This window comes from Mus pahari, chromosome 13 (genome assembly GCF_900095145.1).
Source record: "Mus pahari chromosome 13, PAHARI_EIJ_v1.1, whole genome shotgun sequence".
In the NCBI taxonomy this organism is placed as follows: Eukaryota; Metazoa; Chordata; class Mammalia; order Rodentia; family Muridae; genus Mus; species Mus pahari.
The window spans coordinates 92,672,091-92,698,502 of record NC_034602.1 but is presented as its reverse complement, the minus strand read 5'-3'; the positions used below and the strand labels follow the sequence as shown (position 1 = coordinate 92,698,502).

The following is a 26,412-nucleotide window of genomic DNA, read 5'->3' as shown; positions in this document are numbered from 1 at the left end:
CCGACAGGGTCTAGGAACGGGATAAGTGTGACCAGAGCGAAGGTTCTTTCCGAGTCCTAAGGTGGCAGGCTCTTACATCCCTCCTCCAAATCTCCTCCTCCCCAGGCATGCAGCTCCTACCCACCCCTGGTCTCAGCCTTGATTCTTGGTCCCTCCTTCAGTCACCTGCATGGGCTAGTTTTCCTAACCCATCTCCAAAAATAGATGTGCAGATAACCACCCACAGATAGGAGGGCAGAGAGCCCATAATACACACCTGACCACACAGAACAGGTTAATGTTGGCGTTATACACCGAGAAGTCGATGAAAGCTGCCCGCGTGCCCCGGTCCAGCCAGAAGTTCCTCCTGAGGCCAGCAAGCTGGGCAGCTGTGTCCTCCCTGGTTCTGGACAGATCCAGGTAGTAACCTGCTCCACTGTATGACGCAATGATTCCCCAGTGACTGCTCCCATTCAGCTCCTTCTCACTTGAGTAGATCCACCTAATTGAAAATAAAAACGACAGGTAAAAGTCGTGAAAGGCTGGCCAGAGCCAGGAAGACGACTGGTGCCTGCCAGGATAAAATGGCGTGCTTGGAATAGTGCATCAAGTTGATTTTCTTAGTGAATCCTCACAGTCATTGGCCACAGTTGGGGAACGAGGACCCTGAGGCTTAGTAAGCTTGATTTGTGCCCAGTGTGGTTGAGCTTGAGTCTGGAACCCATGCTAGAGCCTATGCCACCACCTACCCTATCCTGTCTGGTGACTGATGAAATGTCTACATTCCACAAAAGCTGCAATGACAACTGTAAGCCAAGAGTGATTATCCACTCAGTTACTCAGTCTCCCCTTGTTTCCTATGATAGGAGATGACACCTGATTTAGAATGTTTGGGAAGGGGAAATGAGATGTATTTATGAATAGGGTGTGCTTGTGTGTCAGAGTTCATGTGTACGACACGCATAAGGGTACCACAGGGGTCAAAAGAGGGCATCCAATCATCCCCTGGCACTGGAGTTATAGGTGGTTGTGAGTCACGTGATAGGGTCCTGGGACCCAAGCCAGGGTCCTCTGTGAGAACAACGAGTGCTCCTAACCACTGAACCATCTCTTCAGCACCCCTAAATCTGCAAGTTAAACATTTACACCCCGAACAAAAAAATATTTGTAAGAACTACTGAGATAATTTATAGGACAATCTTATTTGTCCTATAAAAATAATACTGAATAATAAAACTTCTAGAGGCTTTTTCTTGGGCTATATGGTGAACAACTCAGTCATTTTGAAACAGGCAACAGAAACAAAAAGGTAAATAAGGAACAAATATCAACTTGAACCAAGCCTGCTGGAGGCATCTTTTTGGTAAACTTGTCTGAGAATGAATAAATGAAAAGTGAACTCCAGGCACTGGGCAAACATCACAGATATACACCGGGCATATGTCACAGAGCCTACTATTCAGTTGTCTGAGAACAGATGAATGAACGCTTCACTAACCGAACGCACTGGGCATACTTCACAGATAAGCACTGGCATACGTCACAGATACGCACGCAGTTCCGTTCCGCGGTCCAAACGGAGCCCTGTCCTCACTGCTGACGGAGTAGACGTCATAGCACTCTTTAATTTCATCTCGCAGGTCCTGAGGGATGGAGCAGGACCCGTTTCTGACTCGGAGTTGGCGTAGACGCGGCACTCCTAGCAGCAGGTTCTCATAGAAGATAAAGCTTCGGTTGTCAGCTTGAGTGTAGTTGCTGGTCTGTGCCTTCCAGTACAGCCCATCCAGGAAGGAGCCTTCTGTGAACTGCAAGGAAAGATTTTGGATAGGTTCCAAACCCAGGCTGGCTGGCTTCTACCTGGATCATAAGAGCAAGCGGAAGTACTGAGGGAGGCTATGTTGTCAGAAAGATGTGGGTTTGTAGCTTGCTGTTATTTGTTGAGTTATTTGCCTTGTGTAGGATTCCTTAAGCTGGTTCACACATTTGGAAAATTCATCCTTTGTGTGGTCAGCACCTGACACAGTATCAATATAATCTGATTTCTGTGCTGGGACTATCAATTGAGATGGGTGTGTTTTATAAAAATATATCTATATCTATATCTATCTATCTATCTATCTATCCATTAACTTCACTTTCCCTTAAAAACAAGCATCGCAAATAACCAGAACTCCAGAGTGGAAAGCTAAAACTGCCAATTAATTGCCTTTTGTACTGGATCTTTTTTCTACCTGGATTATTTTGCTACACGTGGAGTCAGTGCATTGGCCCCACCCCTCCTCTCTGCATTTACTAACATGGAATGGTACATGTGAGATGCTTCATGTACCATTCTTCCTCTAGGGAAAACAGATGTAACCACCACTCCATGCATTACCAGGGTATCCACGGGGACCCGCCACACAGAGCTAGGGGAAGGTCAGGATGGAACAACTGTGGGTTTTAGCGACAAGCGTCACGTATCAAAAGCTACAGTGGCTCAGTATTTCCTGTCTGGAATCAAAGGCTGTGTAAGAACACTGTACATTATATCTCTGGGAGAAACAATAACTTCCTTTTACATTTCCTCTCCAGTCGTCCTAGATTCTGAGCACCACATCATGGGATCAGATCGGTAAGGTGTGATAATTAGCTACTCTAGAGGATTTACGGTGCTTTATTAAAAGTAACTGAAATCGACCTACCATTTTACCACTGGCTTATCATGGCCTCAATGTTATTCACTGCCTACTGTCTGCAAGTCGGAGCTTAGAATTGAAGAAGAGGCTGGGCTGAATTTTACAATAGCAGACCTTTGAAATAATGTGTCCATGTCTTATTAGGTAGTTCGTGGAGCTGGGGGCGGGGTATGCCATTGCCAACAAAGACACAAATCACAAAAAGTAGAGCAGTGTAAGACACCCAAACTTCTACTTGGGACTTGGATCATAGGAAAATTCTCAGTCATCGTTTACAGACTTATGGATGATTGAGAGAACAGTAAGCTACCAAGAAGCAGCTTTTCTCTCTCTCTCTCTCTCTCTCTCTCTCTCTCTCTCTCTCTCTCTCTCTCTCTCTCTCTCACCTCCAGGTCTTTTCTAGCCATGTGACCACACACCCCCTGAACTCACTTGCATTGTTTACAAACAGGGGTCCACGGCATTAGTATGCACTAGATTAGATCATTATAGGAATTAAATAAAATGTGTAAAACGTTCAGTTCTGCAAAAAGCATTCTCAGTGTTCTCCATGAATACTGAAAGGAATAGGAACTCTAAATAACTTAATATAACTCACAACTCCTGAAGATACTTATGGGTTGAATTTACGATACCAAATCAGTAATTCACAGAGACAAGGATGTACTTCTAGTCATGGGTAAATACCTTCCAGAAGTCCTCCATGGAAGAAAGAGTTTTAAAGTTGGTTTTCTCTGTTTTCGACACTGGGGTGTCTATGAATAGCTGTGACAGTGTCCGAGTATAGTAGTACACATTGGAGCTCATCATGCCATAGGTCACTGGAAGACACAAAGTATTGCTTGAGCATCAAAAGGAGACAAGCACACATAACTACATAGCTCACAGCCTCCATGAAGGGACCCTTCCTGGTAGGCGGACAGTTTAGGTAATGTCACATAAGGTCAGCTCTCTCCCTCCCTTCTCCCACCAATATTGTAGGTTATCCCATCTCTGTTTATATAAGAAATGTGTAGCAAGGTGGCTCAATAGAAAAGATATATATCACTTATCACTCCTGGCAACCTGAGTCTGATTCCTGAAACCCGTGTAAAGAAGAGAAAACTGATTCCCAAAGGTTGCCTTTTGACCTCCATATCTACACCAGGGCATGGCTGCTTCTGTGTACACACAATGATAACTTTTGAGAATTAAAATTTTCAGCATTTAGCAGATACTGTGTTCTGCTGGAATTCTTATGACCATGGGTGTAATACACTGTAAATAATATAATATGCTAGAAACATGAAGCTTCAAGAGGAAGGCATTTGTTTCTTTTTAATCTTTTGACTGTAGTGATAAACACAGATGATGATTTCTTGATTCTGTAATTACACCTTGTTTTAAACTAGTTTTGCTCAAACGATTGGTCAGTTTGTCTCTCTTACTCTGTTTTTAAGCAACATCAAACTAAGATTGTTAAAGAAGAAACATGGGCAGTAGTGACCCAACATGTGTTTGAGAGTTCGTCTCAAGCAATCACGTAAGCAAGATATTTATATAAATTCACAATTTGTGCAACCATGCAGAGAGTACAGTAAATAATTCCAGGATATAAGTGTAAAGAAGTGACCTTTCCCTCCAAAGGAGGAACTTGCAGGTCCTCAGCGAGTGTCCTGCCCGGGCACCTCCCCCCCCCGCCCCCCCTTCCCCCATCCCCACCCCACAGAGGGAAGGATGCAGCTCTAATGCCCTGAGCATTGATGCCTGGGAATCCCATCAATACAGGGGACAGTGGTGACATGGAGTGAGGATGGAAGAATCCTAATCGTCGAATAAATGACTTGGTTGATTATTTTCAATTAGTGTGAAATTAGAATCGTACTTGGGGGTTATTGGTTAATACAGAACATTTTCTAGTGTTTTATCTATAAGGTGGTTGCTCTTGGAAATTATTTGTTGATAGGTTAAAAGTAGAGACTTTTAAGCACAGTGTAGACACCAGGGCCCCTCCTTGTCTTCTTATTGTTCTTCAGACCTGGCTTTTGCTAAAATTCTCAAGATCAGTATCGGCTCTCCCAGCTTCACTCACTGGGAAGTAAAATTCTACTATGTTGCCCCCCCCCCCCCTTGCTGGACACCAGAAAATGATACTTCTGGCGCTGACAATGATTGGCCACCATGAACTGTTTCTGAACATGATAAGACTAACCCAGTTATTTGGGAGTGTCGTTTCTACATACGCCTACACCAGCAACGGTGTGAGGATATGTCAGCGGCAGCTCAACCTCAGACAGCCTGGGTGAGCAGCTCTGCCAGCTCCACTCGGACCAGCTAGCTGCCTCTGGGCTCACAACAGAGGGTGCAGGTGCCCCAGGATCTTGAACAGCTAGTGACCCTCCTGAGCTTTGAAAATGAGCTTAATAATGCTGCAAGCTTTCTCTGGAGCCAATTTCAAGAGATGTGTGTGAAGGAAGATATTTGTGCTGTGTGAACTGGAGTGGAAATATGAGAGTTACACTTCTTTCAGTTGCTTTCTGTTGCCGTTTTCCATGACAGCAAAGCAACCTGGGGAAAGGACCTATTTCATGTGTCAGTTTTCACTCCATCACAGAGGGAACCGAGGGCAGGAGCTTGAAGGCAGGAAGTGAAGCCGAGACTATAGAGGACACTGCTCACTGGTGTGCCCCCTCTGACTTGTTCAGGGAGGACCATGTCTGCAGCCAAGGTCCTGTCAGTGTTTCCTCAAAAAAATATAACCTAACTCATGTAAAAATTGTACCTATTGATAGAAAAAAAAGTCTCATGGTTATAGTGAAAGATGAGAAAGAAAGGAAAACAAACAAACAAACCCACAGACTTTCTGAAACAAGAAAGTGCAACTGGTTGTGTTCCCACTGTTCAGTTAGGTTTCGTAAGCTCTTGGTCGCCAGGTTAGTTCTTTGGCCTCATTCCCATAAAGTCCACCTGAAAACTCGTTTTTCTTCAAATGGAAAGAGCTCTGACTCGGATGATCTGGAAAAAATATCAACTTTTTTTTTCTGATGTTTAGCCTGGATAATTTGTCAAACTCTGGGCTTCCTTTGCATTAGAAGTATGTTTTCATATGTGGTGTTTGAAAATGCTGACATATTCTAATGGACATGTTAATGTGAAAACCAGTGTGGTTTGATATTTAAGCACGGCGTCTGTGCTAGGAACCAAGCCAACCTCAGTGTTCCGTGCTCCAACAGCTTAGAACATGAAAGTCTGAGATAGCTCACCTCTTGTTGCCTGAACTTTAATGCAATATGCACATTACATCTAGTTTTAGCGTTTCTGTGTTAGAAAGCATGTCTTTAAAAATGGCATATCACATATGTAAGGAATGTAATATGCTGAGCTCATAGTAATAGAATGTTGGGCTGCCAGGGCTGGGGAGAGAGGCAGGTGTTAGTCAAAAGGCACAGCAGAGAGCCAAGTCAGCAGAATGCAGCAATGGAAGAGCTGAGGACCAAAGGGAAGGGAGGGGATCAGGGACAAAGGCCAGCTGCAGCCAGAAAGGGAAACAAATCCTGAGATGACAGAAATGTGCTAAAGTTGGATTAACCGTGTTAGAATTCTGTATGTTAGAAAACAAATTGTGATGGTTTGTATATGCTTGGACCAAGGAGTGGCACTATTAGGAAATATGGCTTTCATGGACTAGGTATATCACTGTGGGCATGGGCTTTAATACCCTTTTAAGACTGTTACCCCAGCTGCCTGGAAGCCAGTATTGCTAGCAGCCTTCAGATGAAGATGTAGAACTCTCAGCTCCTCCTGCACCATGCCTGCCTGGATGCTGCCATGCTCCCACCTTGATGACAATGAACTGAACCTCTGAATCTGTAAGTCAGCCCCAAGTAAATGTTGTTCTTACAAGAGTTGCCTTGGTCATGGTGTCTGTTCACAGCAGTAAAACCCTAACTAAGACACAAATGAAACAGATGCCCATGCAGATGGATCCTAAGTTATGTCTCATAAAAATTGTTTCCTGAATAAAGCTTTCTTCTTTCAAAGGAAAAAGAAAAACAAATCAATGTCACTTTTAAGCTTGTATGTGGTTACTTATTTTAAATTTCTAGATTGCCTCTGTCTGAATGTTATGCTTTGTTACCTGAGATTATTATGTCTTATAGCTATAGTAAGACTACTATCTTCATAGTAGGTATTAAATTAAGTATTTAATAATTTGGCACATCTCCCAAGCACCAAAAGTAAATGATAGGTTCTTAAAACAGAAAGTAATAACATGAATCTCATTTGGGACTTCTCTCATGTGAATTACACTCCAGAATATTTTCATTTTTACTTGTTTTTTTTAATTAATCTACCTGCTTATTATAGGGCATATAAATAAGGAAAACAGATGAAGATACACACAAGGGAAGGCCCTATACAAGTGACAGAAAATTGATAAGAAAAAACCCAAAACAATGACTTTTTTCACATAATATTTTAGCTTTAAAAAAACCTTCATTTTGTATTTAAGTTTCTAGTTAACAGGCAAAGTCTCAAAGGATGTAAACAGAGGGCTTGGAGGGACCCGAGTTCAGATATGAGGGCTTGCTGGCCAGCCAAGGTACCTGGCAAGCTATATATTCAGTTAGGGTCCTGTCTCAAAAACTAAGGGGGAACTTAGTTTTTGTAACTGAGGAAGATATGCACCTACACACTCACACTCATGTGCACACACTTACCTACACATAGGTGCACATGCACTTACACACACATGGACATACCTACACAATACAGGTGCCCAAGTGCCTATACACTCATGTGCATAGACCTACACACACGTGCACACACCTACACACACTTACATACATAGGTGCATAAGCTCCTACACACACATGCATATGCACCTACACACACACACACGCACACCTGCATATGCACCTACACACACACACACACGCATGCATGCACACACACATGCATATGCACCTACACACACACACACATACACACATGCACGCATGCATGCATACACGTGTGCTTGTGCATGTGAACACCATGCTCCTGTGGAGGGCAACTTTGTAAAGTCTTTTCTCTTTCTGCTTTTACACGGGTTCCAATTTGAACTCAAGTGGTCAGGCTTGCTTGGTAAAGGCCATCTTCCTGGCCCTGAAGCATAGATTTTTTTGTTGTTGTTGTTGTGTCTTCTAGAGGATCCTGGTTTGATTCTTATACCCACAGGGTCACCCACAAGCAAGTGTAACACTAGTTCCAGGGATCCAACACCCTTTTCTGGTCTCAGTGTGTACCTGACACACACGTGAGGCACAGGCATACATGCAAGCAAATGTGTACACATAAATTTTTTTTAAATAACTGGTGTTATTTCTGTAACTGGTCATCTTAAGTTTATTTTTGTTTGTTTGTTTGTTTGTTTTGGTTTTTACTTTAGTTTTTCAAGACAGGGTTTCTCTGTATAGCCCTGGCTGTCCTGGATCTCACTTTGTAGACCAGGCTGGCCTTGAACTCAGAAATCTGCCTGGCTCTGCCTCCCGAGTGCTGGAATTAAAGGCATGTGCCACCATGCCCGGCCTCATCTTGGGTTTATAACGGCTGAAAGCTTTTTTGCAGAAATTTAAATTTTTTATTAAATTATTAAAAATAAAATAAATGTTGAATGCAAAAAGCTAAGAAACCATTTAAATTTCTGAATGTGTAATTGTTAGGAGTTAGGATCTCAGAGGCCACATACCCTTTGTATATTGTTGTTATTCATGTGTGCACATATGTGTGAAGGTGTGTGCACCTGTGTATGTAGGTGTGTGCATGTGTGTGTAGGTGTACACACACATACACACACACACACGCACACACACACTAAAAAATATTTTTAAAACCCATGCTTCAGCATGCTTTGGCTCAGGATAGATGATTTGCCTGTGACTTTTCTGGACTTGCAAAAGCTTCCTGAGACTGGTTCTGTGCTACGGCTTCTCTCCCTTCAGTCAGCAGAGAATGCACTAACACACCAAAGTAAGAAAGATGGAAGAAAACTCGGATCAGCCGCCTTTCCCTTAAAGCCTAATTTCTTCCAAACCACACATTGAATGATGTAAACTGTCAGCATCCAAAAAGGGCCTTTGGAAGACAGGAGCTGACACAAGCAGTGTGAGCAGCTACACACGGAAGGAAGTGTAATATTTGCTGTTACGAGATCTAGCCTCCAAACCCCTTGGCTGGGATCCATGTGTATGGCAGGCTGCTCTGTGCATCTAACTGTGCGGTTGATCACAGCTGATAATGAACCAGTGAGCCGAGACCATCCCCTCACTGAGGAAAATTGCTGCCTGGCCCCTCCTGGTGCTCACGAACTTCTCTTCACCTGTGACTGACATTTCTACGAGAGGGGCAGAGCATGTACTCACAGATGCACAAGACTATGAGAAAAAAGAGGTAAGTGACCAGCTCCCGTAACACACTTTTCAGGTACTTCTCTCTGTTGGCGTTGCTTTCTTCCATGAGTCTTGTTCCCCAGAGACCTTGAACATAACGGAAAAACAAAGCAAGGTCATCTCTCTTAAGAAATTTCACAAGTGGCAAAAGGAAAATCAATACTGACAGTAAACGTGTTCTCGTGTTTAATACAGGCACATAAGAATATGTATGTACACAAACTGTGTGTGACTCAGATATGATTTAGCAGGAGCACCTTTTATTTACTATATGTCGTGTGCCATAATTTTCCTAACTTTCAGGACCACTAGCAAATATCTTTAAACGCTTGGGAGGATGGGAAAGGAAGGCAATTTAAAAGATTTAGCAATTGTGCGCCTCACACAATTTCAGCATGGTAAAGGACACACCTGGCACCTCCCACTAAGCCTGGCTAACTAGGTGGTGTGATTCCTGGGCAACCACCTCTGAGGTCGCCATGGTGCAAACCCCGAGTTGTTGCATCATTCCAATGTGGAAGCATCTATTGAACTTCTAGCACAGCGGCAGAAAGGCTGCTCTGTGCTCGCTCGTCTCTGTTGTAGAAGAAACACCATGGCAACTGACTACACTTAGCCTGCTTAAGCTTAACAGGCTTTTCAAAGCAATTAATACGTCTTAAAATTAACAGGAACAGCTAGTGTAGCTTCTCTGTTTTTATGTTTGGGGAAAACTACGATCAGCCGCCACGCTTTCTGTTTTAGCAGATGGAACGTGTTGGGCTGGTGAAGCAAAGATGATGTAACCCTCTGAGAGCTTGCTGGAGAGATTCGGCCAGCAGGCAACATGGCGGCTGTCCAAACCCGGGTTAGGGAACGGTGTGGTCAAGTCACATTGCTGGCTCCCTGGGAGGACCTTAATATCTTCCTCAAAAAAACAGCTTCTCAGTCCTTCTGGTTCGAGTAGGTTCGCTATTAACGAAGACAGGAATCTGGCTCCCACATGTTACTTCTGGCATTCATTTACCCCCTTTGCTAACCTAATGCAGACCACACTTGAGCCCCGAACAAGCCACAGCGAGAGAAATGGAACAGCGGAAGGTCTTTCCCATCGAGGAAATGAGCTCATCGGTAATGTTGATATGCTTTGGGGGCTTTATAACGATACAGGAACTCCACTCTATTAAATTTAGATATCACATTTTCTTTGTTTTTATTTTATTTTATTTTATTTTAAATCAGCATCTAAATTCAAGATCACCATGGTGTTACCATCATGGGTTTCACCACTCTGAAGGCTGACACAGTTTCCGGTCCGCCCACCACTGCCAAGGTCTGGCACTTGTCAGGGAAATTACTCACGCGGCAGAAATGCGGCGTGCGAAATGTTTGCTCATTGAAACTGTCACACTAAAGAATTTTTATAAATTTAGATGACATGGAAAATTACAACTCGGGATAAAGGAGCAGCAGCCGAGGATCAGGCCCAGTAGCAGACTCAGGTACAAGCCCACATTATCTTTGGGATAATGTTCTTCTGGAGGCCAGCCTACAGTGTACATGTGGAGACTGCTAATCTCTTTAGCATCTTTCCTGCTTCGTGGTCAGTGATTTTATTCTTTCCAGTGGTTTACAGACAGCCGTGCACTAAGGAATAGACATAATTTCATACAAAAGGTATTCTCAGACCTTTAAATAGAAACAGACAAAAACGATGTCAGATTTTTTTTCCCAAGCCAAATTTGTAATAAATTATGGCAATTTAATTCATGTCCCTAAGAGGAAATGAGAAACACTCTCTTCTTCATATTTCTATAAACTATTATGGATTTACTTTTTCTTTTTTCTTTTTGATTTTATTTACTTATTATATGTAAGTACACTGTAACTGTCTTCAGACACTCCAGAAGAGGGCGTCAGATCTTGTTATGGATGGTTATGAGCCACCATGTGGTTGCTGGGATTTGAACTCTGGACCTTCGGAAGAGCAGTCGGGTGCTCTTACCCACTGAGCCATCTCACCAGCCCCGGATTTACTTTTTCTAAATTACCTACCTACCTCCTAAAAATAAAATATTCACAATCTTTAATTTTCCCCCACTGGATGTATGTAGAGATCTGTCTTAGGAGACAGGGACTGACTCCTCTGCATCATGGTCCTGTTGTAGACTACTTTCCGTGTTCATGAGTTGACAGGCAGGAGTGATTTAAGGTGCACATCACATGTGCTCTGATTCACATGCCGCAGGTGAAGGCTTTTCTTTTTCTTTCTCTAGAAAGTTCTTCCTATTTAAGCAAACAGTTTGATGTCTGTCTCAAAGCTGGCCCCACTCTTATCCTTCTTCCCATGGAGTTGATTCTGTAATTATTGTGTTTCATGTTTTGAGACAAGATCTTACAGTGTAGCTCAGTCTGACCTTGAACTTGGAATGATTCTCCTGCCTCTGCCTCCTGAGTGCTGGGAATACAGTCAGACACCACCACACCAAGCCTGGTTCTGTAACGCTAATGATTTCTGCCTTTGATCTGGATCCACAGCATCCTAGCCTATATGCTGAGTTGCAATGGTGGTCACCCTTTCTCTGTCAGCGCCCTCCTGACCCCAACTCTCTGAATCCTCTACTTTCCTCAGTCTGGCATGCAGTCATACCTGCCTAGTCTGGAGTCTCTGTCATTCCAAATACCCGCAGGAAAGTGTACCAGCTTCCCAGTGCAACATCCAGAGTCTGCTTAGCCTTGTTTCGGCTCCTTGTTCTTTGCCAGAATCCCCTACCTCTTCAAAACGTAGCTCACTGACCTCCTCAGGTAGAGAAAGCTTACCTCTTCCCTGAGTTCCTCCCACACCTAAGACCCTCACCGTAATTACTTGTCTACAGCTATTTCACCTGTTAGACTCAGAAGGTGAGTAGCTTGAAATGGGGCACCTTGTATTACCCATCTGGGCATTCCCAGGACTTGTCATAGAGGTGATGCCCAACAGGCTTATTGGCTGCATGAAATGTGTTACTAGAGCAACTTCATCACAACTCACACGATCTAGAGAGCAAAGGCAGCAAGGAAGTGCAAAAAGAAAAAGAAAGAGGTTAGGGAAGGAAGCGTGAATTAAAGCTACAGAGACCTTCTCTGTGTCCCTATGTACAGCACAGACACACACAGAAACAAGAGGACAACAACCTCGGGAGCTTCCACAGTTACTGCCCATCCTGGTTTTCAGAGAGTCCCTCTCACTGGCCTGGAATTTGCCAAATGAGGTAGACAGTGAGCTCTGTCTTGGCCTCCCTGGTGTTGGGACTGCAAACACGGGTCACCACACAGCCAGCTCTTTAAATATGGATTCTGAGGACCAAACTGAGGACCTTGCTATCTCCCTGGCCCAAATGAAAGCTCCAGTAGTCAAATGTGAAGTGAGAAAGGCCAGAGAAAGAAAGAAGGAAGGAAAGAAAGGGAGAGAGCGAGTGAGGGAGGAAGGGAGAAAGATAGAAAAGAAAGAAGGAAGGAAAGAAAGAAAGAAAAAAGAGAAGGAAGGAAGGAAGGAAGGAAGGAAGGAAGGAAAGAAAGAAAGAAAAAGAAAGAAAGAAAGAAAGAAAGAAGAAAGAAAGAAAGAAAGAAAGAAAGAAAGAAAGAAAGAAAGAAAGAAAGAAGAAAGAAAGAGGGCTGGAGAGATGGCTCAGTGGTTAAGAGCACCGACTGCTCTTCTGAAGGTCCCAAGTTCAAATTCCAGCAACCACATGGTGGCTCATAACCATCCGTAATGAGATCTGATGCCCTCTTCTGGTGCATCTGAAGACAGCTACAGTGTACTTAGATATAATAATGAATAAATCTTAAAAAAAAAAAAAAAGAAAATAAAACTTTAGAGAGAGAGAGGAAGAAAGAAAGAAAGAAAGAAAGAAAGAAAGAAAGAAAGAAAGAAAGAGGAAGGAAGAGAGAGAAGGGGAGGGAGGGAGGAAGAAGGAAAGAAAGAAAGATAGAGGAAGAAAGAGGGAGGGAGGAAGGTAGGGAGGGAGGGAGGGAGAAAGAAAGAAAGAAAGAGGAAGAAGAAGGGAAGAAAGAGAGAGAGGGAGGGAGGGAAGGAGGAAGGAAGGAAGGAAGGAAGGAAGGAAGGAAGGAAGGAAGGAAGGAAGGAAAAGACCCAAAGGAATAAACCTCCCCTCCCATCTGGTTGTGGGGGTCCTTCTGTTTCTCAGCTGGGGCTGAAGGTCAAGATCAGCCCTCAGATATCCTCCTTAATATTATCGTGACCTCGAAGCCTTGTTTCTTGCCCAGGTCACAACTGGATGCTGGGAATCCCTTGGCCTCTACCAGACAAACTGAGCCGAATCAGGCCAAGGCCTTCAGTGGCAGTCTTACGGGGAAGACTCTGGCTGCCCTTAGGTATTATCCAGATCTGGAGAACTACACCTGCACTCCGTGGCCACACCTCTGAGTGAAGTGGCGCTGCATCCCTCTATCATCCTGGCTGAAACATGGCTCTGGTCCTTAGGGAGGCTCCATCTGGAGTGAGAACTGACATACAGGCATGAGGGAACTCCAGAAAGGATCAGATAGACTCATCACCTGGAAGGGCAGCCTGCCCGTCAGCTCAGCTGTATCTCTCAGTGCTGTTCTACAGGATGGCTGAGGGGTAGGTAGTGAGGAAGAGCTGACAGTGGATACTCGAGAAAGATCGCCACAGAGCCCATGGTGAGATCACACTCCACACTCAGGCACTGGCTGTAAGTATCAAGTCTGAATGATGCCCTTGGCTACCCAAAAGGCGCAGCCTAGGATGGCCTCTGGAACATTTTCTATATTGAGGGGCTTCCTTCACAACCTGACAAGTAGTTATTTTGGAAAAGCTCCAAAGATCTCAAAAAAAAGTTCCAGGGAGCTGAGTGTGGTATTATTATAACTGTAATTCTAGTGCTTACACCCTGGAGGGATAAAACTGGGGATGGAATGTCTCAGGCCACTTTGTACTATGAAACCCTGTCTCAATTGACCAAAATGTGTGTGTGTGCGTGCATGTGTCTGTGTGTGTGTGTGAGAGAGAGAGAATATGATCAAAATACATTGTATGCATGTAAGAAATTCTCACATATAATACAAATATTATACTTAAATAAGAAATCATATCCATCAGCTAAGAAATGGATAAACAAAATTAATATTCATAAACTATGGCACCAGTCATCTGTAAGAACAAAGTTGGGGTGCATTGCGCTACAGGGAGGAGCCTTGAAAACAGGCTACATGAAATGAGCTAGACACAACAGGACAAATCCTGACTTTACTTGTAGTGGGTTTGTAAGAATAATGAGAGGTTTGGGAAAAGATAGTTAAGTAGAACCACACAGTTATAAATGTATCTGCACACATGTAACTGTGGCTAAAATGGTAAGTTTGATGTTAAGAAAGAAAGTAGGTTCTCCCACTTCAGATAAATCAGGAATTTTAATACACAGAATGTATCCAAAATATGGTTAATCTTAAATGTCCTGAAGAATCAACATTTATAAAGTAAAAACATGTGGCTAAGGTTAAGTGTGGACTATGACCATAAAAAGGCTTCCAGAGTCCTGAGCACAGTGAGCAGTTCCTTGTCACCTAAGAGACCAGGGCAAGGTTTCTCAAGCTCTATATTGCTGACATGCTGGCTGGGGTGACCTGCTATGGTGGAGGACGAGGCTGCCCCAGGCACTTTAAGAAATTAGTTCAATTCTTCCCTTCTAGCTGGTACTTGGCAGGTGTAATCCTACCCCCTCCTGGGGTTATAAAAACCCATTCATACATTCAGATACTTCTACTTATCCCTTAAGGGGCAAAAGTTCCTCTACTCCCTCTTGAAAAACTTCACATTTAGGATAACACTATACTGGTGATGGAGTAAGAATGGATCCAAAGATTCAAACTAGGCCAAATTAATCAGTCCCTGCACACGGATGCTCATGAGCTGCAAGTAAGAGTGGAGGATCAGGAGTAGCACTTCGGTGTGGTACTGTGTGGTATAGCCAAGTTCAGACCTCTATCATCCTCGAAAACTTTTGTAATAACTAAATGCACTCCTCTGTAGACATCAAAAGGAAAGGCAGGACAAATGCAAGCTATATATGAGATAAAATAATGATGGCCACTTATCAAACAGTACATGCAGTGCCAAGTTCTGATCATTTTAGGAAAAATAAGAGTAGCCCCCTTATTCATTTGAGCCCTAGCAGTATGTGACAGAGATTGCTAACTGTGGACATATGGCTACATTGTATCATTTGTTATGTGTATTTATATCATATTTGTTATGTGTATTAACAATTTGCCAATGCAGCAGGAGTCCAGGTGGTGAGTTGTTACTTCCAAGATGATGACTAGGGCACTGTCATCAAATCATTCAGTTGTCCTTTGATTCCTCTGGCCCTGGCTTTCAACACCAATTCACTGTTGACTACACACTATACCTGCCTGCCTCCATAATTAGCCCTGGAAACTATCCTAGACACCAAGTTGCTGAGTCCAGGTCATTCCGAATGCTCTGCTGCCGTGGAGAAGCCTTCAACTGCTTCTTACTATGTAGAGATACATTTTAATTCCCCAGTAAGATACTGTGTATCCCAGAAGGAGTTCTTCAACTCTGACGACTCATTGCTGAAAGGGTAAGTTCATAGAACAGGGAACGTCATTTGCTGCCTGTCTGCTACCCTGGGGTAGAAAGGGCATCAGAGACGAATCCAATGCTTTCATTTTATAATTGAGAAGCTGAGGTTCCAAGAGCCTGAATGAGTGACAGGGAAGCAGCTGACCACTCTGAGATTTCAGTCACTCCCCTTAACAGTCCCCACTACCTGTGGATATCGCAAAAGTCACTTTCTGTTCTGATCCTTGGGCATTATTCACAGGATACACATAGGGTTTCCACGATGTTATCCCACAAGCCAGGAAAAATTTCATATGTCATTTATTATTAGTGATTTTACATTTCTGGGCTCTGTCCTTTGTAAAATAGTGATATGCGACTGTAGCTTATTTTGCTTTAGAGCTCCTAGCAGTATACTATCTTCATAGTGTGTGCTAAACATTTGATACTTATTTAATAAGCCACAAGAATGCCAACTACATTTTTGTAACAGAAATTAAATGGTTAATTTTTTTTTATAATTAATAACTTCCCAAGTCTGCTTCCTTGTGAAATACATCTGTGACAGGTATGCTATCACATTATTATTATTATCATCATCATCATCATTATTATTATTATTATACACAAGAGTTTATCAGATAATACTTAGGTTATATATGCAGAGATGCAGAGGTCAAGACCCTGGGGAGGGAATTACAACTTCCATGCCTCTCCTGCACTCTACTCTCCCAGAACCTCTACAGAGCACCCACTGGTAAAGTCTGTCTTATTGTGAGTTTACAAAATTCTTCTTTAAAAGAAATAAACACACTTACACACACACACACACACACACACACACACACACACACACACATATTTCCCAATATAAAAGTATACATTTTCACACAGTCAGCTATTGGATGGAACACAGGGCCCCCAATGGAGGAGCTAGAGAAAGTACCCAAGGAGCTGAAGGGGTCTGCAACCCTATAGGTGGAACAACAATATGAACTAACCAGTACCCTCAGAGCTTGTGTCTCTAGCTGCATATGTAGCAGAAGATGGTGTATTCAGTCATCATTGGGAAGAGAGGCCCCTTGGTCTTGCAAACTTTATGTGCCCCATAGAGGGGAATGCCAGGGCCAAGAAGTGGGAGTGGGTGGGTAGGGGAGCAGGGTGGGGAGAGGGTATAGGGGACTTTGGGGATAGCATTTGAAATATAAATGAAGAAAATATCTAATAAAATAATTTTTTAAAAGTATACATTTTATCTCACTGTCTCCCATTATTGAGTTCAAAGTTAACTATATAACCAAATGTTCCAGCTGATCATGTAACTTTCCATATATCTATTAGCTTAGAAGAATGTATGTCACTTCAGTCACTTTAGTGAATACTTTTAAAAGCACCTCCTATGTAGTTTAAAATAATCTGTTTTATGCTGCTCTAGACATAAAAAAAAAAAAAAAAAATTAGTGCTTTCCTAGTCTACTGATTACAGTCACCTCAGAAGGGTGTTTTGGTTTTCCTCAATGCCTGAGTCACATTAACTAGTATGCATGTGTAAAAGCAGTGTCAAAATATTCTTTCATCATTTGTGATACTCTCAAAGCACAGCACAGCAAAGATTTGCTGCCTGTTTTAGATGTCTTCTCATTTAATTCTTCCAACACATCGAGGGCTATGCACTAGCTATTTCTTTTCTAAACAAAACAAAACAAAACAAAAACAAAACACTAAAAGATCAGAGCAGTTAAATAATATGTTCAAGGTCAAACAGTAGCAGAACCAGGATTTGGATGTAAGCCTGACCTACCTAACCCACACTGCTTCAACATCTGGATAGTTTCTGTTGCAGGGGGAAAATAACAACAAATCCCGGGTTGGAACTCTTAAAGCTGGTGGTTAAGATAACTAGGTAGGGGAGAGTTAGTGAAACTCTTCTACTTGAATACCTCTGGCTGCAAACCTTTGAGAACACGAGATCAACTAGCTATTGGAAAATCCATGTCCTTTCTTGCCGTGTGGAGAGTTGCGTGCACTGAACGCTGACACATTAACCATCTGGAAAAGCAATCATCTTGTTGGAATGGCAAAGGACATTGCTTCCAGCCTTTAAACACACACACACACACACACACACACACACACACACACACACACACACACACACGGGGAAGGGGCAAGGTATAATTTTGTTTGCAACTGTTTAAGAAATCTCTAGAATTGGAAATGATCAAAAAAAATGTGTTTCTACACATTTCTGTCAGCAACTCCTCTCTCAACCAACCCTACAGACAATGACCTGTTTAAAGGCATTTGTCTCAAAACTTGGATAACACTGTAGGTCCCTCCTAGAATGGCTGAAGGGACATGGCACATGGCCACCAAAGGAAAAGCTTGGGCGCTGAAATAAACTTGTTCCTTATTTGTGACATTTAGCAAGCATAAAGTTCCAACTATTATCAGTGTCCTCCACAAGCCCCAGGTATTAACGGCTTGCTTTTGTTTTCCAAAATGTGCTAGTATCTTAAGGAGGGAGGTAGGCGGCCAACGAATTCGCACCAACAAGAACGCAGTGAAATTCGGTGATGGGTACCGGAAATCGCGCTGAATTAGCGGAGTTAGGGAAGGAGCTCTGGAAGGAGGCGGGAACGCAGAGGATGCGAGGTGGAGCCGCAGCAGACAGCCACCCTTGTAGGACAGGGGTTCGAGCTCGCGGGCAGGCAGTTGTCCAGCGTGCACAGGACGCCAAGAGTCCGGATCTTACCTCGCAGCCCGCGCACCAGCCTCTCTGCCCAGGCCACTCGGGGCGGCTGGCCGTCCAGCGGGAGGTGGCGATGTAGCGGATCCCCGCCGCCCGCAGGGCTGGGACACTGCGCGCCCTGGTCCTCTAGCCGGCGCCGCCTCCCGCTCAGGTGAGCCGCGCCGCGGTAGCTCCCGAGCCCTCGGCCGCGGGCGCCCACCGAGCTCACGACCGAGGAGGAGGCCGACCTCCGGCTGCCCGGGCGCCACTCCACGTCCATCTCTACCACCATCCCTCCTTCTTCTCCTTCCACCTCGTCGTCGTCGTCATCCTCCTCTGCCTCAAAGCCCGGGTTGTCGCGGCTCCACGCCTGCCTGGAGCAGGACGAAAGTGGAGGAGACGGCGAGGCCGAGGCTCCGGCCGGGGGATCCCGAGCGGCCGCTTGCCGGATGCGCTCCATCTCGATCTCCAGGCCCCGCTGCTCCCGGAGGCCGCCGGGGACGGCCAGGCCGGCGCCTCCCGCCACCAGACGCCCGGGCCCGGACGCTCGCGGCGCGGGCGAGCGCCCCGCGTCCCCGGGCGGCTGCGGCTGCACGCGGCTGGAGTTCACCATGGCGCTCACTGGCGCCCAGCGCGCCTTGGAGCGCCGCCGCCCTCTGCCGCAGGAGCCATGTTCTTTTCTTCCCGGGGTCGGCCGCCCGCTCCCCGCCTCCGCCCGCCCCCTCGGCCCGCCTCCTGGGCCCTGGCCTCGCCTCGACCGGACTTAGGCGCGTCCAAAAGGCCCCGGCGGCCAGGGATCCAAGTAGAGCCCATCAGTGCCCACATTCCTATGGGGTAGCTCGCGAAAGGAGGGAATGCTTGGTCAGCCAGCTCGTCGGGAAAGGGGCTCCTGGATGTGTCCATGCCTGCATGACCTTAAGATAATGCTTAGGTCCTGTCCATACTCCCCCTGGGTTTGCAAAGGTGCAAAGAGGAGGGTAAAGATGGAGACCCTTTGGTGGGATAGAAAGAACTAGTGAAATTCAGCTTGAACTGAATTCTCCGGGAAGAGAAAGAAATCCATCCTTCATTTAAAAACCAGAAAGAAATCACTAAGGCTGCCCCACTTGCATTTGGTGACCCTCAGCTCCTTGTGTTTACTGGATGATTTCCTGTCTCCACTCTCCAGACATCTAGAGGAATCCAAGGGTTGGATTTGGGGACTTTCTGATGCCTCCACCATTATCTCATTTCCGCTTCTGGCCAGCCCTTGAGCAACAATCCTGCCTGAGGCGTTAGGTCTAGATCTCCATCTCACTACGCCCCAGCTGGCACAGCCAACGTAAGACTTCAGTTGGGTCAGGCAAAGCCTACCCCAAATTCGATTTTCCATTGTTTCCCCGTCTCTTTTAAAAGTCAAACTCCTGACCAAGATCTGTGCATCTCTGCCCTCACTTCTACAGCTACTCATAGGATGTCCTCATTCACCTTCTCTTCAAGTCCTGCTGCGGGGAGGTGTGTGTGGGGGGGGTCTTCTTGTAACTTCTGTCCTCGAGGGTTTCTCTGATGCTTTTTACTCTCACTGCGAACATTGTCATTCCGCACCAGAGCAAATGATTTCTGTCACTCCCATCTCTCTTCTGCCATTCTTCTTCTAGCCTCTCTCTGTTTAGCCTCGGGGGTAAACTGGATTGGGAACCTATGGGTGGTATCCCACCCCCATTTCCCACCCACCCACTCATATTCTCCATGTCCCCAGTGTTTCCAATAAGGGGTCAACCATGTTGGTACATTAAAGAACCTATGGAATTCTATCTTAACTGATAATATTTTATTTCTTCAGTTTAGCAAATATGCATGATCGGGTCCTATATTAGTTTGCCAGGCTTGTTATAATAACTTACCACATGCTGAGTTCAATAATGCAAATATATTTTCTCAAAAAGTAAAAAAAAAATAAAAAGTTAGTTGACCTTTTCCGAGGCCTATCTTGGCTTGCCTAAGGTGCGTTTTGCCTGTGTCTCCCCATTGTCCTCCCTTAGATGTTTCATCCTCCTTTTCGTCCTCCTCCTCTTTGTGGTCACTATCATCGTCATTGTCATTGTAGTGGTTATAGACAACCTTAATAGTATGATTTAAATTTAGTTACTGTTAGAAAGACTCATGACCACATACAGTTGGTGAGATACCGGGACTTGGGAAGTCAACATATGAATCTGAGGGGTACATGACTCATTTCGTCTTTGTGGGCACTACAATGCTTTTCTAGAATGATCTCCCTATCTCTCATCTATCACTCTCCTTATCATTATTCGTTAATCTCTTATATGTTTCCTGTATGTAAAATTAATAATTGGGCAAGTTAAGAAGAGTAATAAGGACCCTGGCCTCAAGAAAAGAAAGAGGCCGAAGTCTCCCACCAGAAAGGGTGAGAGGTCTGTCTAGCAAGAGGTGTCTAGAGAAGCAGTATTCTGAGCTGAGCCACCTATGCCGCACTAACAGAAAAATTGCTTAGCAGGCATATTTCCAGAGGAGGCAGGTATGAAGAGGGAGCACAGACTCAGGGTCATAAAATAGGTTTTATGCATTGACTAGTCAGGTCCTCTCCATCACTTTTACTGACTCAGAAATTCTACGAATTTTGCTCTGGAATTCCGAGTCTCCTTGTAGGCTTCTGGGCATCCAAAGTTTGAGAAGCAACAGTTATGTTTCAGATAAAAGAGTTTTCATACAATACATCTTGTAGCCTGGGTTTTATAATCACAGTGATGATGTCATCCAGAATTCCAGCCCTAGAAGAACTGTCAGTGGTGCTCCAGGCTGTGTTTATGTATTTCATTATCAGAACTACAGAAGCAGGCCACTGCATGGCCGAGGGCAAGTGACTTCATTTGTGCCCGTGGAAATGGAAATGATGAACGCCTGCCTCATAGGCTTGTGAAGATACGTTGAATTGATACAGATGTCTAAGACCAACCCTTCATGCTGCTGTAACAAAAATACCATGACCAGGTGGCTTATAAACATCTGTTCCTCACAGCTCTGGAAGCAGAAGTTTCAAGAGCACTGTGCCAGCAGAGTTGGTGTGTGTTACAAGTCTTTTCTGAGCCATGTGGCACCATTTAGATTTATCTTCATGTGGTGAAGGAAGAAAAAGCTGCATTAGGATTTGGGTGGGAGATGGTTGTGTGTTGAAGGATCAGTCCCAGCTTGTGATCCTGTTCTAAAGCAGTGAACGCTTTGTGAGGTGGGAGCCAAGTAAAGGTAGGTCATTAGAGACATACTTCTTCTTGAAGGGAATACTGGGATCCAGGTCACTCCTCCCATCTCCTCTTCTCCCCTTCCCTCCTGCCCATCTTGTGCTCACCATGGGTAGCCTTGTTCCACCACATATGTAAGCTCCAGTGATATTCACACTCACAAGTCTGAATTCATAGAGCAAGTAAACCACAGACTAAACCTTCTATGACTATGATCCAAAATAACCTTTTCACCCTTTTGACTTACCTAAGGCATTTTGTCACAGCACTGGAAAATTAACCAGCACAAACCCCCTTGGCTGTATAAGACATCCATCGCTATGACTAATCTCCCTATAAAGACCCCACTTCCTTTTATTATCCTGTGACAGACAGGGATTTTGGTGTATGAATTTGGGAAACATCACATGGTAAATGCCATGTACTGTTTATTATTAAATCATATTAATTATGTTAATCATATTAATATAATTAATCATATTAATTAAGCATATCTATTATTTTTGATCCATCATAATTATTCCTTGCTCACCTTTGCCTTGGCTTGGTTGTGTGTTTGTTGAGAACAGGGGAGCCGTAGCAAATCAAAATTGTAGAGAAGATACTTCTTGAGAATCCAGTGTGCATGAGACACACATATCTAGGAGCAAGACACGCTCTCTGAAGTGGGCAAAAGCTAGTCTTTGTGTGTTAAGCAACTGCTGAAGCTTGGGAATCTTTTGTCATAGAGCTGGACCTTTCCTGGCTCTTTGGAATGGTGGTGAGAATTGTTTGCTTGCCTTTTGGGTTAGTATTCCAACTAGAAGACAACTGGTCACTGAGGAATATGTTCCTTTTTTATTTGTCCTTGGCCTCTCTTCCTAGTATGTGTGAAGTCTTTGCTTTAAACAGTGCCGCATCAGTGGGGGGAAAAGTGACTATGCCAAGGAAGAAACAGAGCAATCAAATTCTCTCAATTACTTTATACCTACCTCAAATGTCCAATTCTGTGTTTTTACTTACACAATAAAATGTGATTCTTGTTTGGGTAAGTTGGAAAAATATCAATGCAATTTAGGCAGACTCTTCACAGAGTTGTGTTCTTGTTGGAGAGATGGTTCCCCTGAATATAAATAATAGCATGAGTTATCACGTAGCATCTAGTTAATATGCAAGTTTCCAGCAAAGAGGGAATCCCTAGGTTGAAGTGGTTAAGAAAAGCAGTAAGGCCGGGCGTGGTGGCGCACGCCTTTAATCCCAGCACTCGGGAGGCAGAGGCAGGCGGATTTCTGAGTTCGAGGCCAGCCTGGTCTACAAAGTGAGTTCCAGGACAGCCAGGGCTACACAGAGAAACCCTGTCTCGAAAAAGCCAAAAAAGAAAAAAGAAAAAAAAGAAAAGCAGTAAGACCACAGCATAGAAGGCTCAGAGTTGATTCTGATAAACAAATCACAAAGTTAGTAGAGATAGTAGGACTTCTTTTTTACAGTGTTAATTACTTAAAACAAATATGAAACATTCTTCCTAAAATATCACCCTCATCTCCCACAAGTAATTCAAATGGTTAAAATGTATCTAAACAAGTAAGTATTTTAGATTGGTTAAAAATGTATCTAAACAAACAAGTAATTCAGATTGGTTAAAAATGTATCTAAACTAATAACTTGGAGTTGGATGTGTATTTGCCTCATTTTTACTTGCAAGAAAAGTAATTTGGGGGCTGGAGAGATGGCTCAATGGTTAAGAACACTTGCTTCTCTTCCAGGGCTCCTGAGTTCAATTCCCAGCAACCACATAGTGGTTCGCAACTGTCTATAATGTCTATAACCATCTTCTGCTGTGTAGATATAGATATAGATAAAACATTCATAGATATATAAATTACATGAATAAATTTTTTAAAAAAGAAAGAAAGAAACATAATTTTAAGAAAATCTGGGTTCCTTTATGCTGAATGTGGCTTAACTTTAGTCATGAACCCCGCTGTCCAACTCTTCGTTCTTTTTGGTTTGCTAATGCCGCCTACCCTGTTTTTACTTTTACTTTACTGTGTTTATACTTTGCAGAGCAACTAGCTCAAGCAAGGCTCGAGGCTGTCAGATTTTCTCCCCTTGGACAGAGTTACTTCCTCTAAATAGTCATTTAAAACTCCCTACTTCTCATAGAGTTTTCCTTACATAAAGTGAGATAGAACACATTGTGGTTTTCTTTGCCTGACTACCACAGTCCTTTGTATTACATATTTCAGTAATCTGATACTGTGAGGCACGTTGTGTATATCATGGATGTTGTTTGGTTTCATTTCATCTCTGTCGTGGGCTTTTCTGGGGATACACTGCACAAATTACACACATAGCCTGGATATTCTGTAGACATCAGAGAAACTTGTGAACAGGAACCTTAAAGAGAGTCTACTTAGATTTGGCACAAATAACATCCAACATATGTTCAATGCTCCATTGTTAATTTGGATGTTTATTTATTAATAACCAGTGAAAACTAGTGAGACAGATACAAACTGAGTTCCTGTTGGTTTGGACATCTCCACCTTCAATCGGAACTCCAAAGAGTTCCTAGCATGTGTGGTGTTACTTAGCAACTCACCAAACAAACTGTTTTCCCTCGTTTTCCCTAAGTATGTCTTTAACGACATTGTAAAATAACCTTTTACCACTCAACATCTGAAATAATTAGCAGAAAATCTGGCGTTTGTGCCACTGTAAGAAGAAATGTTAGCTGGTTTTAAAGCTTCCCTTTAGTCTCATTTTATCTCTAATAAAGTGAGGCTCAGATTTGTGGCATTCCATATCTGGTTTGCATTTAGATTGACCTGCCTGTGACTGTTATCTTGGCATCAGCCTTAGCTGGCACTGGGGTGATAGAGTCCGAACCTCTCTGTCCTAGTTTCCTGTTCAGAGAAATGAAGTTAAATATTCATTTTCAGATCTCCGGTGGAATTCAGATCGAGTGCTAATGAGGAAATATTAGCAAATTCACCGAGCCTTTAGTGAACGTTCACAGACATCAGGTGCCATGGTGGATTCCAGGGAAACAAAAATGAGGCATAATTTCTGTTTTCAAGGGAAGCACATTATATAAACAGACTACCTGGAAGTGTCTTCAAATCTCTCTCACTCTCTCTCTTTTTACAGTTCACAGAAACTTAAGATCTTTCTAGATTCAGACTCTCAGTTGTCAGTGTCTCCTGACGTCTTCCTCATCTACAGCCCTGGTCTCTGCTGGCCCACCATGTAAATATCTGTGTTCTTTGTACCCCCGACAGTCGCCTTCCTGAGTAAGACGCACACCCAGGGGAGGGGTGGGGTAGTGGCGGTTTCTTCACTGGCATCTGCGGTTCAGCAGCCTGCCTCTTTTTGACTGACAGTGGTAGTCAGACTTTCTGGGCAGCAATGGTTCTCCCCTATGCTGAGTCTGAGTCTCTGTGTGATTCAGATTTGGCTGGCACCCTTTAGCTCCCAAGAAGTGAGTCAGGCAGTCAAACATGGCCAATCAGAGTATGTGGCCTCCTCAGCCCGTGTGGTTGTAATAGAGGATGAGTGGCATGGCCAAGTTTGATCATTGTTACTCAAGCCAGCATGTGGGTTAGTTTTTCACCAAGTGTTAAAAGGGAAAACCTTCTCTCATCTGCTAGTTTGTGTTGTGGAGTTCTGGGTACAGACAAGCTGGCAGCCAAACTTGACTCAAACAGGAAGAGTGGAGCCAAGAGCACATATGCAAAAACTGCTTCTCGCAGAATGTGAGGACCAGAAGCAAACTAAAACCAAATTAATGAATTAATGTTTGGGCTGCTGCATTATCAGCACACACACACACACACACACACACACACACACACACACACACACACACACGTCTTGTTTCATGTAATCCAGACTGGCCTCAAACTCAGTGTGTAGCAGAGGATGACCTTGAACTTCTGATTCTCCTGTCCCCACCTCCTAAAAGATGAGATTACAGGTGTGTGCCACCATGCCCTTAATTCCAGCACTCTCTCAAAAGAGCATCATCTCCGGCCTTGAAAGAGGTATTTTCCTGTGCTATATTATCATTCGGTCAAGTACACGTATACTTATCCTCTGCACCTTTATTCAAGGAGCGACTGAAAATAAAATTATTTGGACTACCATATAATACTTTAATTTATCCATTGTCACTATTTGGGCATGGTTGCTACAAGACTTTGAACTGTATACTTCCTCCAGCCCAGACTTTCCCATAGTGGATCAGATAATTTCTCAAATACCTCTTGACCCCAACATGAAACAGGGGCTCAGCATCGCCAGTTCCTCCCAGACTTCACACAGCACTTGCTTCATGTCCATTTTGTAAGATCATGGCTATGAATGAGTCAGAAGGACCATCTCTGCTGGCAGTAACTTTGTTATTAAGTTGTCACACAAGTAAAACTTGTAACCAACATTTAATCTTTATGACACACTGCCAGGACATTGTTTTGTTCTAAAACACAGATCTAACTCTGGGAATCTCCAATCTACTCTCTTTTAGGAGGATCATAGAAGCACGCATGTTAAGACAGCACAGAACAAGCCTTAAGGACATGTATTTTGATAACATGACACTTGAGCCCCAGAGTCAGTACTTATTGGAGCTATAACTTTTCTTTTTTGACTGTCTTACTTAAGTTAGGGTCTCTGACCCTTGCAAAGGAAATTAGAACGAATAAGTAGATTTGAATAGAAGTGGATCTTACAGACTGGTAAGAATCACACAAACCACATGCATGAAAGACTATGAGCACATTTGGGCTGAGTAAGCTGAATAAGGCAGACA

General features: G+C 43.7%; 1 protein-coding gene across 1 annotated transcript in view; it reads right to left on the bottom strand.

The window, feature by feature from the left end:
• Positions 1 to 19,089, bottom strand: part of Pkd2 (polycystin 2, transient receptor potential cation channel) — a 44,485-nt gene extending 25,396 nt beyond the window's left edge. Inside the window, exons 1-5 of the mRNA XM_021210260.2 lie at positions 18,409 to 19,089; positions 9,041 to 9,154; positions 3,345 to 3,478; positions 1,534 to 1,784; positions 257 to 481 (exon numbers count right to left, since the gene is read on the bottom strand). Coding sequence (XP_021065919.1) covers positions 257 to 481; positions 1,534 to 1,784; positions 3,345 to 3,478; positions 9,041 to 9,154; positions 18,409 to 18,997 — 1,313 coding nt within the window. The 5' untranslated portion in view covers positions 18,998 to 19,089. The remainder of the gene's footprint in view (positions 1 to 256; positions 482 to 1,533; positions 1,785 to 3,344; positions 3,479 to 9,040; positions 9,155 to 18,408) is intronic.
• Positions 19,090 to 26,412: the final 7,323 nt, after the last annotated feature.